Source organism: Bos mutus, chromosome 20 (assembly GCF_027580195.1).
Source record: "Bos mutus isolate GX-2022 chromosome 20, NWIPB_WYAK_1.1, whole genome shotgun sequence".
NCBI lineage: Eukaryota > Metazoa > Chordata > Mammalia > Artiodactyla > Bovidae > Bos > Bos mutus.
Window position 1 is genome coordinate 62831235 of NC_091636.1, and position 14578 is coordinate 62845812.

The 14578-nt window shown below is 42.6% G+C and overlaps 1 protein-coding gene across 13 annotated transcripts in view; it reads left to right on the forward strand.

Moving 5' to 3' along the window:
- The window catches only part of ATPSCKMT (ATP synthase c subunit lysine N-methyltransferase), a 118359-nt gene that overhangs the window by 18840 nt on the left and 84941 nt on the right, over positions 1 to 14578 (forward strand). The window contains exon 5 of one of the 13 annotated variants that reach the window (XM_070357726.1): positions 3832 to 5497. The exons of 11 other annotated variants lie outside the window; for them this stretch is intronic. In XM_070357726.1, coding sequence (XP_070213827.1) covers positions 3832 to 3882 — 51 coding nt within the window. In that variant the 3' untranslated portion in view covers positions 3883 to 5497. One more of the 13 variants, XM_070357727.1, reaches the window with a different exon arrangement.

A 14578-nucleotide genomic window follows, 5' to 3' on the forward strand; every position in this document is an offset into this window, starting at 1 on the left:
GGGAAGATCCCACATGCTAAGGGGCAGCTGAGTCTGTATGTCACAGCTCTGGAGTCCACGTGCCAAGACTATGAGCCTGCGTGCCTGGGGCCTGTGAGCCACAGGAGAAACTACCTCTATGAGAAAGCTGCACACAGCAACAAGGGAGTAACCCCTGCTGGCCATAGCTTAGAGAAAGCCCACACACAGCAACGAAGACCCAGTGCAGCCAAAAAATAAGTAGATTTATATTAAAAAATATGAGGCTGTGGTATTTACCTTGGGTGAGAGATGGTTCAGAGGAAAGATCCTTCAAAGTTTGCAGGGTTGCCAAGCAGCAGCAGAAAGCAAAGTGACAACACGGTCGTGCGGTTTCCATGCACTGGGAGAGCCCTGGTCTCGTCTTCAGGGAGGCGGCATTGTACTTATTTTTCCTTTTTAGCCAAGGGTGGGTGGGTGTGTGTGTGTGTGGGTGTGTGTGTATGTGTGTGTGTGTGTGTTCATTAACTTGCTCAGTTACAAACTGCTCCGGTTGTATGTATGTTTATGTGGGTATGTGTGTGTGTGAGATCATTAACTTGCTCAGTTACAAACTGCTCTGGTGTGTGTGTATGTATGTGTGCGTGTGTGTGTGTGTGTATGTGTGTGTGTGTGTGTATGTGTGTGTGAGTTTTCATTAACTTGTTGTTACAACCCACTTCAGTGTGTGTGTGCGTGCGTGTGTGTGTGAGATCATTAACTTGCTCAGTTACAAACTGCTCTGGTGTGTGTATATGTATATGTGTGTGATCATTAAGTTGCTCAGTTACACCCCCCCCAGTGTGTGTGTGTGTGTGTGTGTGTGTGTGTGTGTGAGAGTGTGTGTGAGAGATCATTAACTTGCTCAGTTACAGCCCGCCTCGGGAGCTCAGGGTCTTACTACAGTTGGCTGGTTCTCTGCAGTTCGACCTGTTCTGTGGCTCCAAGGTGTGAACTGGGGTCATCGGGTGGGAGCCGGACAGATGTGAAGTTCACGCTCAGGATGAAGTCCTTTCAGGACCTGGTGAGTCGCTGGTCACTGGAGACGCTGGAGCTGAGGCAGGCTGGCCACTGGGTGGAGATGTTGCAGAAGAGATCCGTCCTCCAGCAGACTGAGTGCTGAGATGACTTGCGCTGATGACGAGTTCCCCAGTCCTGGCAGGGCCGCCTGCGTCCTGTCTGCCAATCTCTGGGGGTCTAGGAGGCGTCAGGCTTCAGCTGTGAAGGCGAGTCGCACAACTCCACAGAACTCAGCATCCCAAACACAACCACCTTGGGATGTGCTGACAAGGTAGTTGAAGTGTTGGGGTGCAGGCGAGTAAAGAGAAACGTACCAGGGCCTCCAGCTGGGAGACGTGCAGGAGCAGAGAAGGAGGTTGGAATCTACAACCCATCAAGGGCTCAGCTGGAGAGAATGTGGTCAGGTTCACTGGGCACTGATTAACCCGGGGGACTGTTTCTGAAGCCTCTGGTGGAAACAGGACACTAATGACACCTCACTCCCTTCTGACATCGCCTGACCTTGGGACCTTGTCCCAGGAGCAGCCTTCTGAAGACCAGGAACCACCCCCCGACCCTTCCCCAGCTTGTCTGACCAGGTTTGGCATCTGGAACAGCTGGCTGGTAGATAGGAGCTGAGCTGTAGAGTTTTGTGTTGAAAATTTTAATTGAGGAACAGGAGGATTGGGGACCGCCAAGTGGGAGCTCAGGTCAAGAGGTTGAGGCCAGAGGACCTTGGAGAGGTGTGAGAGACAAGAGACAGGTTTCTTTCTGGTCAAGGGCTCAGTGCAGGGGGCTGGCCATGGTCCTAGGGGGTGGGAGTTCCTACCAGATGCCTGCCCTCAACCACCGACCTCTGGTTGGCTGGAGGAGCTGTCACTGTCCCTGGGATGTCCCAGCTCCCTCTTCATTGGATTCAACTGAGTGTCGGTTCCTTGAAGAACTCCGTTTAGGAACAGGGTTATTTTGTGATGGTTGACAGTACCACTTGTCATAGTGGGTATTAAACACAAGGAAATAATTTTCCCCCAATATGTTGCAAGTTGTGTTATTGTTGTCATTTAGTTGATACATCATGTCCGATTCTTTTGCTACCCCGTGGACTGTAGCCCCCTAGGCTCCTCTGTCCATGGGATTTGCCAGGCAAGAATACTGGAGTGGGTTGCCATTTCCTTCTCCAGGGGATCTTCCTGACCCAGGGATTGAACCAACGTGTTCTGCTTTGGCAGGAGAGTTTTCTACCGCTGAGCCACCAGGGAATCCCACAAACTATATACTTGGATGGAAGAAGTGGATATTTGTATAAATGTAAGAAAATTTCCATCTAGGTAACACAATATAGTTCAGGTAGAAAACTTGAGTGGTCCAGGATCCCCTTGAGCAGGACTCCGTCTCCCTTTAGAGGGGAGTGTTCCTGTAAAAACACCAAGTTACGATTGTGTTGGAATCGTCCCACTTGTGACCCTGTGGACTGATGCAAATTGAACGTGAACAATGACAAAAAATACATTGGCTCTTCTAGGTGAGGGAGATTAGATGTCTTTTTCTAACTTAATATTATAGTGTGAACGTTATCCGAGAAGGATGGATAAAACAGTAGCTCGTCAATCACTGGCTTCAATTCAAGGATGCGAGGGAGGAATCAAGTGATTTTTCTTCTCTGTAATATTGTAGGATGAGCAATTGGGCAGCCAAATTATTTTTCCTACGAATGAATGCAAATGTCAAATGATTTTCCCAGAAACTCCATCTGTATCCCAAACTTGGTGGATGCATTTGCGTGATAAAATCTTGTAGGGTTTGCTATAAATACAGCTTTGTCGTGTTGTCCATGCAGAGCGTGACAGCTGAAGAAGGGACAGTGAGTCACAGTCTGCTGCTGCTGCTAAGTCGCTTCAGTCGTGTCCGACTCTGTGCGACCCCATAGACGGCAGCCCACCAGGCTCCCCTATCCCTGGGACTCTCCAGGCAAGAGTACCAGAGTGGGGTGCCATTGCCTTCTCTGTGAGTCACGGGACATTAGGCGAAATGCCGATACCGAGTAGCTGGCAATCAGCAAAATCGTGAGGCGAGTGAGGCTGATGGTTCCCTGTCTTCCCTTTACCTCCCCCTGCGCCGACCTTGTCCCAGGCTCTAATCCTTTACCTTTTAAAAGAAAATAATATATTTAAAATTTTTATTTATTTTCAAGTGGACCAACTTTAAAGTCTTTATTTAATTTGGTACAATATTGCTTCTTTTTTTACATTTTGGTTTTTTGGCTATGAGGTATGTGGGATCTTGGCTCGACGACCAGGGATCAAATCTGCACTCCCTGCATTGGAAGGCAAAGTCTTAACCCCCGAACCTCCAGGCAAATCTCTACCCCCACCCCTTTTTTTGCACATTTTTTCACACTTAAAATTTCTTTTTTTAAAAAAAATAATTGAAGTATAGTTGGTTTATAGTGTTTTAGTTTCAAGTGTACAGCAAACTGATTCAGTTGTACATATATATATTTTCAGATTCTTTTCCTCTATTTATAGGTGATTGCAAAATATTGAGTATAATTCCCTGTGCAACACAGTAGGTTCTTGTTGTTTATTTATTTTATATACAATACTGTGTATCTGTTAATCCCAAACTCCTAACTTATCCGTACCCCTCATCACTTAACCACCCTTTTTTTTGCACCTCTGCTTTTAAGCATTATATTTGCTTGTATATATACAAACAAGATACTTATATTTTGTTAAGGAGAATGTTAATATAAATTTGAATTTTAGTAAGGCTGAAAGAGATGAATTTGTAATGGAGACGTGTCAGATTCCTTGCTTCTCTCTGCCCTTACCCCAGTCTTACCTAAACTACTCAGTTGGTGCAACTTGGAAACCAGAGCATCCATAGAAAGAATCACTGGTACCTGGGGAGATCCCTGGGCCGTCCAGACAGGCAGCTCTGTGGCGCTGGAGACTGCCCAGAGGAGAGTAATTTATACAAACAGCATGGGAACGCTGCTCTGGGGGAAGCGTAGAGCCACGATGAGCCCCAAAGGGCTTCCACTTGCTACCAGCCTGGGACAGCACAAGCCCCGGGTCATTGCAGACGCTGCTGTTACAGTTTCTTGAAATACAACAGAAAGGGCTTCACGTTGAGAGCCACGTCCCTTCCAGCCGAAGTTCCAGTTCTACTCTCATCATTCAAAGCTACGCTCTCCTTGCAGGAAAATCCGATATGAACCAGCATGACTTCCAGGTGATCCTCTCCTCTCTGCACCAGTGGTCTGCCAGCTGACTGGTGTTAGAGCAACAGGTATTGCTGCAGTGCAGGCTGTTGTCAGGAGTAATGAACAGGAGGCGCAACAGCATGGTTTGCTTCTATTTATGTCATCATGGGGCATTCACACGCTCACACGTGCCTTCTCGCTCCAACACACACACAGACACACATGCGTACCCTACCTGAAGTAATCTATGAATATATGAGAAACTGGTACTAGCTTTTGCGTCTCAGGAGGGTGGGTGGCGTTTGGAACTTGATGTACAAGGAAGACATCTTTCATTACATATTTTAAAATATATATACATTTTTGCATTTTTACCATACATAACTTTTTAATGAAGAGTTATTTTTTACAAGTTCACGCAAATGGATTAGCTCTGATTCACATACCAGACACCACTTTTTAGAGCACACTGGAGAGAGAACGGCTCAGCAGTGTGGGACCGAAGTGGGCCAGGCTGTGGCAAGACTCCTTTCTCCAGGCAAGAATACTGGAGTGGGTTGCCATTTGCTGCTAGAGGGGATCTTCCCAACCCAGGGATCAAACCTGTGGTCTCCTTCATCTCCTGCATTGGCAGGCGTATTCTTTACCACTGAGCCAGCTGGGAAGCCACGCTGGTAAATAAGAGCAGAAAATCGGAGAACTGGACCTTCCAGGGCAAATCTACTGGCTGTCAGAGTCAAGCTTTTGTGAAGATGGAGAACTCAGTTTCAGTGGTTTGTGTTGGTTACATACTGTTTGTGATTTTTTTTTTTTTCATCTTCAGGTTTTTTCCTTCTTTCCCCCCTGTTATATGTCTTTACCATAAAATGAAAGTGAGAAACATACGATTTGTGAGATTTTAGGCCAGTGGTCCCCAAAATTAGAGATGGAGAAAGGAGGCGGGTGGGCGAGGCGGTGGACTTGGTGGGCCAGGAGGAGAGCGGGCAGCCTGGACAGAGCCTCCCTTTGCTGTACCAGCCCTCCCCTTCCTCCCCGCCCCCTCCTGGTCACTGTAGGTCACGTCCAGCCCCTCCTCTCCCCTCCATTCTCGCTGTCCTTTCCTGCCACCTCTGGGAGATGGCCGCTAACTTCTAGAACAGGTCATGCCCAGCTGGCCTGGTCGCTTTCTCTTTTGTACCGTCTGAAAAAGGACATCCTGGGTAGATTAGCAAGTATCCCACACGAACAGTGCTGAATGGAACGTTTAGGTTATTGATTCTAAGTAACCATAACTCCTGTCTGAAGCCTTTCCTCTGTGTCTAGGGAGCCCCGAGGGGATGATCCCCGGGGCTGGAGGTTGGCTCCCAGCCCTTCAGGAAGCCCCGTTTACCGTGGACACCCCTGTTAGAAATGCCTTTCTTAAACCTGGCTGAAACCTGGTTCCCTGGCATGTCCCACACACTGGTCTAATTTTACACCCTGGGAACCACCCTGAACACGTCTAGGACTTCGTCCATGAGCTGGAGCTTCAAAGACTTGAAGGATTGTCTCCCGTCCTGGTTATCGTCTATTCTCATTGTTTTTGATAAAAATTAACCTGGGCTGGTTACCGCCCTCTGCAGAAGCTAGATTTGGTGTGATCTTTCTTAAGCGTGGCTGCTGGACCCAGACGTGGCCCCAGGCATGGCCAGATCAGCGCAGAAAACAGGCTCCTTCCTTATCTTCAAATTAGCTGAACACACGACACTCTCACTCATGTGGACTTTTTAGTTTTGCTCCTTAGTCATGATCTGTCCCCAGTTATACAAACCACATTCATGGAGTTAAAACATTTTTTTAATTTATTTTAATTAGAGGATACATTACTTCCTGACTCGGACCCCAGAGCTGGTGCTCTGTGACAACTTGGAGGGATGTTGTGGGGAGGGAGGTGGAAGGGGGGTTCAGGAGGGAGGGGACACATGTATATACCTATGGCTTTTGTGTTGATGTATGGATTTTTTTGGTGTGTGTTTGTGACCCAAGTGTGTTTTCATTTGTGAAGCCAATGAATAACCTTAGATACGTTCTGAAATCTTTTATTGAGCTCGATTTGCCCACCTGCCAGGGGATTTGAAGGGACTGCAGGATCTTCATCTCCATATCCGTCATCTGGTTGTCCCTGAACCACCGGCAGCTGTGCCAGCCATGCCATCAGTGTTTGCATCCACCCTGGGTGAAGGGAGCAGGCACAGCCTCCCAGTGAGGCAGAACCCTGAAACCTCCCCTCCGGAAACCGCGTCACTTCCACCTGGGCTCTGTCGCTGTGTCCCAGCTGGGAGGGCAGTCTGGGCATGTCTTCAGTGGTCGGTCCATATGTATTTGTTGAATAAATGGGTGAATGAAGGTGTCGGGGGAGGCTGGGCCCCCGCCCCGCCGTCTTACTGAAGTGGTCTGTTTGCCTTTATCCCACACCCCGTGGTGTTGGCTTCCTGGTTAAGAAAGAAAACTCACTCCCCTGGCAAGGTTCATTCCTAGCCATCCACACTGTCTCCTGCAGTCTCTCCTGTTTTTATTTTTTTATTATGTGCTTTCTCACATTTTTCTTTAAGAAAAAACAGGTTAACCGAGGTCTAGTTGATATTCAACCCTCTCCACCCCAGCAAAACACAGGACATTTTGACGTATACAGTTTGGACATGTGTATATACCTGTGGAACCATCACCACAGTCAAGGTGATAAACATATCCGTCACCTCCAAGGGTTGTCTCTGGTTCTTCTGTGTTTTGTGTTGTTGTTTTGGTGGGAAGAACACTTGAGGTCTGCCCTTCTAACAGACTGACGTGTACAGTACTGAATTGTTCACCCTAGGCACTGTTTTGGGCAGTAGACTTCTAGAATTCACTCATCCTATACAACTGAGACTTTATACCCATTGAATATGTCTCGCCTTCACCTCTCCACCAAGCCCTTGGCAGTCCCCTCTCTACTCTCTGCCTCTGGGAGTCTGCCTCTATTAAGTTTCTTACGAAAGTGGAAACATGCAGTATCTGTCTTTCTGTGCTGACACGGTGTCCTCCGGATTCATCCGTGTACTCACAGGCGGCAGGAATCTCTGCTTCCTTTTTGCTGGGGTACCTACACCTCCACCCACCTCTTTCCTGAGGTCCAGCCTTGGTCAGTCTACAGTTTCCAGAGTCGACCTTCCTCCCCTTTTCAGGACTAATGTCTGCACACTGCCAGGAGATCGCCATCTCTCTCCTGTCGTACACAATTTCTCCAACATCCGCAGGGATAATATTTTATCCTGGACAATATTTTATTCTAACATGGGTTCATTAAGAGCCGTTAACTCACCTGGCTGTCTGTATATTAAAAAAGCCCAAGTTGGATTACATTTTGCTATCCATTCTGTTTTTTAAAACTTTGTGCGTTTATATATAAACTGTATATAGTTTGGTGACTATAGAATTCTCACAATGCTGATTTCTTCCAGAGTGAAGGTGAAGTCACTCAGTCGTGTCAGACTCTTTGCAACCCCATGGACTGCAGCCTACTAGGTTCCTCTGTCCATGGGATTTTCCAGGCAAGAATACTGGAGTGGGTTGCCATTTAAATGAGTCTAAATTTGAAATTTCTAATGAAAAAATGTTTCTTACTATAATTGCTAATTGAGATAAGCTTTACCCCTATGAACAATTTTTCATTTACAGTATTTCAGTGCAAAAATCTTAAGTATTTGGGGAGTGGTGGATTCCAAAATAAAACAATGGATTTCACATTTACCACAGGATTCTGCTTGTATTTACAATTTATAAATCACTTTCTGGGTAGTGGACTTGCCAGGTGGTGCTATTCCAAGTAATAATTTTTTTTTTTAATCTCTTCCCTTGGACCATCACCGTCATCTTACTTTTTGCCTTGGCTCTGGCATCTTGGAACCTGGCATTTGCTGTGTCCTCTTTCTGTTCTTGAAAGGGTCTTTTCCTTCCACATTTTAATGTTTCCAAATACAGTTTTTGATCTTGACATTCACGTTGTGACGAAGCCTCTTGTTTTGTTTTGTTCTCATTTAACTGGGTGTCATCTTGTTTCTTCACGTTTTGTTTCGTAGCCTGTCTGCTGACGCAGCATCACTTTTGTTTCCAGTAAATGAAAGGAAAACATTTCCACCCACTTAGTAGTTAGGCAGAGAGAAGGAAAAAAGCCTGAGTGCTCAGCAGTTCTCTGAGATAAGTACGCAGTGGATTTACATTTTATTCTGTTTCACTGTTTGGTTCACAGGTCAGTGTTTTGTGTCTTCAGTAGTTTGGTGATTGTCTCTTAAGGTTTTTACCTGATGCTTTTTAAGACATGGATTTTGAATCTATTTAAAAAGAGTTTCCATTAAAACAAAGTTCTGATTTTTTTTTTTCAAGCATAAAGAATTACTTTGATACCGAATGCAGTGGATTATGTTTAGAGTAATAGGAACAAACAAATATTTCAAATTATCCATATGACTATTGGTCAAATCCTACAAACTGCTAAGCAAACGTGCAAATAATTTAGATGGACTATGATGAATTCTGTCCCAGAAGAAATGAACTATTGCTAGAATTAAGACAAGGAAGAGGATCTTACTGCTTGATTTGTATATGGAGGGAAATGATGAAGGATGGCAATTTGCTATTTACAATTTTTCCCCCACAGCAGGAGAAAGTTTCAAAGTGGGTTTGATTTTTTTTTTTTTCTTTCAGTTTTCAATCCTTTGTTCAGAAAAAACCAATATTCTGGCCTAAGGAAATAGAAATAACTTCCAAGGGTAGGCCAGTAATGATACCATATAAAAGAACTGTTCAGAATGTTTTGACCTAATGTTTCAAGGTGTTAATGGTAAAATATTAAAGTTATATGCATAAAAATTTGCAGTATGATTTACAGAAAAAGAAAACCCTTTTTAGTTTACAGGGCTGTTAGTTTTGACAAATACATTCGGGTCACATAATTACACACAATGAGATATAGAATAATCCCATTATCCACAAAATTCCCTTGTGCCCATCTGTGGTAAGACCCTCTCCCAACCTCCGCTCCCTGGCAGCCACTCATCTATTTCCTGCCCCTCTATTTTCCAGAATATCCTGTAGATGGAACCTTACAGGATGTAAGGGCTTCTCAGGTGGTGCTAGTGGTAAAGAATCTACCTGCCTATGCAGGAGACACAAGAGATGTGGGTTCCATCTGTGGATTTGATACCTGGGTTGGGAAGATCCTCTGAAGTAGGAAGTGGCAACCCACTCCAGTATCCTTGCCTTGAGAATCCCATGGACAGAGGAGCCTGGTGGGCTACAGTCCATGGGGCCATAAAGAGTGGGATACAACTGAGCGACTGAACACATACAGAATGTAAACCTTCGAGTCTGGCTACTTTGACTTAGCATTATGCATTTGAGATTCATCTGTGTTGTGTGTTTATTAATCTTGATTGCTGAGTAGGGGTCTGTTGTATGGGATACACCTGATTTTATCATTCACCAGTAGAAAAACATTTGGATTTTTTTTTTGCAGTTCTTGGTGATTATGAATAAAGTCAGTGTAAAAATTTGCATAGTGTTTTTTTTTTGAACACAACTGTTTGTTGAAGTTGGGTAAATACCTAGAAATAGAATTGCTGGGTGTATGTTATGTTTTAAGAAACTGCCAGACTGTGCGCATATTAATATTGTCCGTGTTCCGACTGGCAGCTTTGGAGAGTTCTGGTAGCTTGCCGTCCTCATCAGCACTTGGTTATCTGAGTTTTCTCCCCTTGTTCAAATAAGTTTGTACTGGTTTCTTTTTTTTTTTTCTTTAATTAAATTTATTTATTTTAATTAGAGGCTAATTACTTTGTAATATTGTATTGGTTTCTTATTAGAGCATCATTTTGCATTTTTTTAAATGATGTCATGGGGAGCATCTTTTCATAATCTTAGCTGCTACCCATAACACATCAGTTCTTTAATCAAGTGTCTATTCAGGTATTTTGCCTGTTTTTAAAATTGGGTTGTTTGTTTACTTATTACTGAGTTTTGATAGTTCTTTATATATTTAGGATACAAATACATATGAGACATGTTTCATCAGATGTGTGTGTTTTGCCAATATTTTCTTCTAGTCTGTGGCTTTTCTTTTTTCCGTCACTTAGCAGTATATTTTGCAAAGCAGTTTTTAATTCTGGTGAAGTCCAACTTAATCTTTTATGAGTTGTACTTTCATGTCACATCTAAGAAATCTTTCCTAAAGTCACAAAGATTTCCTCCTATGTTTGCTTTTAGATGTTTTAGAGTTTTAGGTCTTATGTTAAGGTCTGTGATTTATTCTGGGTTAAATATTGTGGAGTAAGGTATGGATTAAAGCTTGTTTCTTTGCATGTGAAAGTGTGAAAGTGTTAGTTGCTCAGTCATGTCCAACTCTTTGTGACCCCGTGGACTGAAGCCCGCCAGTGCTCTTCTGTGCATGGAATTCTCAAGAAAGAATACTGGAATGCGTAGCCATTCCCTTCTCCAGGGTATCTTCTCAACCCAGGGATTGAACCCAAGTCTCCTGCATTGCAGGCAGATTCTTTACCATCCCAGCTACCAGGGAAGCCCATTTCTTTGTGTGTGTGTGTGTGTGTGTGTGTGTGTGTTAGTAGCTCAGTGGCTCAGTCCTGTCTGACTCTTTGCGACCCCATGGATTGTAGCTTGCCAGGCTCTTCTGTCCGTGGAATTCTCCAGGTAAGAATACTGGAGTGGGTTGCCATGCCCTCCGTCAACAGATCTTCCAATGCAGGGATCGACCCCAGGTCTTCCACATTGCATGCAGATTCTTTACTGTCTGAGCCACCAGGGAAGCCCTTCTTTGCATTAGGCCATTCAATTATTCCAGCAGCGTTTGTTGAAAAAATTGTTCTTTCTCTTTTGAATTGTCATTGCATTTATGTTGAAAATCAATAGACAAAATATATGTGAGTCTCTTCTGGACTGTGTATTTTCTTCCACTGATTTATGTATCTGTCCTTTCTTTAATTTCATATAGTCCTGAGGACTTCAGCTTTATAAGGTTCAACTTTATTTTTCGTAAAAATTGTTTTGGCCATGTGGTTCCTTTGGCTTTTTGTGTAAATTTTAGAATCAGCTTGTCAATTTCTACAAAAAAGTCTACTGGGATTTTGAAGGAATTTTCATTAAATATATAGATTAATTTGGGAGAATTGATGTCTTAACAATATTGAGTCTTCCAGTTCATGAACACAGTATGTCTCACATTTGCTTAAGTGTTTACATTTTTCATCAGTGTTTTGTAGTTTCTGGTGTACTGATCTTGCACAGATCTTGTTGGATTTGTACCTAAGTATTTCATGTTTTGGGGTACTATTGTAAATAATGCTTTAAAGATCTCAGTTTCCAATTTTTTTTTTATTACTAGTACATAAAAGTACAACTTATATATATTGACCATGACTTTGCTAAACCCACTTATTAGTTATAGCTCCTTTGTAGATTCTTTGGGATTTTTAATGTGCAGAATCTTTTTTATTTTGATTATTTCTTTTTTTAACATTAAAGAAAACCTTTTTATTTTGTATTGGGTTATAGCTGATTCCCTGGTGGCTCAGATGGTAAAGAATCTCCCACAGTGTGGGAGACCCAGGTTCGATCCCTGGATTGGGAAGATTCCTGGAGAAGGGAATGGCAACCCACTCCAGTGTTCTGCCTGGAGAATCCCAAGGACAGAGGAGCCTGGCGGGCTACAGTCCATGGAGTCGCAAAGAGTCGGACACGACTGAGTGACTAAGCAGGCACTAGACTTTTATCAGATGTATAATCTGTAACTATTTTCTCCTATTCTGTGGGTTGTCTTTTCACTGTTGGTTTTTTTTTTTTTTTTTTTTTTTTTGAGGACTCTTCTGTAGGAGGCCACCTCCTCATTGTGTGCCTACATGGCCTTGCCTTTTTCCAGGTGTGTAGGGACAAAAGGAGGGGAAGGGAGCATGAGAACTATCTCTTCTTTTCTAAAAACTATCTATTTGGCTGTGTCGGATCTTAGTTGCAGCTCGTGGGCTCTTTGCGGTGAGCGGGCTCTTCCTCGCAGCCCCCAGGTTTTTCCTAGTTGTAGCATGGGGGGCTCGAGAACCTGTGGGCTCAGTGCTGGTTTAGATCTTAACTTCTTTCAACAATGTTTTATAGTTTTTCATGTTTCAATCTTGCACTTCTTAAGAGTATTCCTCCATATTTCTTTTCTATGCTATTGTAAATGGAATTGTTTTCTTAATTTCCTTTTCAGATTGTTCATTGTTAGTGTATAGAAATGCAGTTGATCTTGTACTTTGCAACCTTTCTAAACTTGTCTGTTAGCTCTGATTGTGTCCTTGTGAATACCTTAGGATTTTCTGTGTACAAGATCATATCATCTAATCTGGATATTTCAATTTCTTTTTCTTGACTAATTGTCCTGGTTAGAATGTCCAGTACAATGTTGAAGAGAAGTGGTGAGAGTGGATGTCCTTGTGTTGTTCCTGGTGTTAGGGGGGAAGGCTTTCAGTCTTTCAGCATTAACTATGCTTTTATCTGTGGGCTTTTTGGGTAGATATCATTTGTCAGGATGAGAAAGCTTCCTTCTATTCCTAGTTTAATGAATATTATGATGAAAGATACTAGCTTTTGTCGTATGGTTTTTCTTTATTCAGGTGACCTTGTGATCTTTGTTTTTAGTTCCTGGATTCCGTTTCCTAGTATTTTGTTGAGGAGTTTTATGCCTATAGCCATAAGGAATAATTTGTGGTTTTCTTTTCTTATGATGTCTTTATCTGGTTTTGGTACCATGGAAATGCTAAACTCATAGAATGAGTTTGGAAAATGTTCCCTTCTCTTCTATTTTTTTGGTAGATTTTGTGAAGGACTGACATTAATTCTTCTTTAAACATTTGATAAGACTCACCAGTGAAGCCATTTGGTTACCCGATGCTTTAGAAGCAAATAAAATATGTTTTATTTTTACATACATACTATATTTAGGTTTAGGGCTTTCCTGGTGGCTGAGCAGAAAAGAATCTGCCTACAATGCAGGAGAGCTGGGTTCGATCCCTGGGTTGGGACGATCCTCTGGAGAAGGGAAAGGCTACCCACTCCAGTATTCTGGCCTGGAGAATTCTAGTATTGTATAGTCCATGGGGTCACAAAGAGTTGGACATGACTGAGCAACTTTCACTTCACTTCACTTCAAGATAAAGCAATTTAAAATTTCTGTTGTTTCCAAGTCTGTTATAGCTGACATTTTGTTCTTTAAGTAATTAATTGTGATTTAACAAGGGTGATCTCACCTTAAGACTTTAAGTAACAGTTGTTTTTAAGAGATTTGGTACCATCATGAATCAAGGAAGATGAACATGAAAATATGATCCTAAGAAAATTTTCTAATTGCTAATTTGATGATTTCTTATAATTCACCTTATCATTGTCTCTCCTTTAAACAAAACCAGTTACAAAGAAAATATTCTTAGGTGAATAAAAACGTGTCCTTTCCTATGTTTAAAACATCAACAAAAAGTTTAACTGTATTACCCCCCAGTTCAGAGAATTCTAAAGTACTCTTCAGTCTGAAGGATATACTTAGAGGTGAAAAAAAAGGAAATCGTGCAACATACAGCAAAGCAAATGAAAGTCTCAAAGTGAAAAATCTGTAGTGAGATGAATCGTCAATCACTCTGCAAGGTCTAATTCTTCCTGTTGCATTTTCTTATTTTGGCCCAGTGACACATTCAGTGAAGGATCATGATTTTATGCAATTAATTCCATGACTATAAGTACTGAAAAGGAGAGGTTATTAAAACTCGGGAGACTTCTGAGTTCTAGCAAAACCATTAAAAAGGAACTAATGTGATAATAAAGTGAAAAGCAATTCAAAACTTATCAGCCTAATAAAGAATATTACCAAATATCTTACTGTAATAAAGATCTTTGAAAATGAAACAAAGGAAAAAAAAAAAAAGCTCACCAGCTCAGATTAACAATCTATTATGATGGGTTTGGCCCTCATTAAATCAGCCATGATATCTTGAAGAGGGTATTTAATTACCAAGTGATTTGTAACCAGATTCACTGGGGAATTATAGGAAGAATTGTAAACATGTTGACATCAACACCACACACAAAGTCTGGCCACAAACATTGTCTATATTTGGTACTCAGTGCTTTTTCTGTGACCCAAACAGAAGCAGTTCTTGCCTCTGCAAGGCAGTGAATTACACATACGATGCATTGAAATACCGCCATCATGCCAAGAAGGACAAGGTATTTCATCTCTATGAAGGGAGTTTGATGTCAAGAAACGCACTGTGGCAGATGGCAGTACATACAGGTCTCTTCCCTTCCCCACTGTAAAAGTGGAGAGGAGAATGCCGGGGTCCAGCCCCGGTG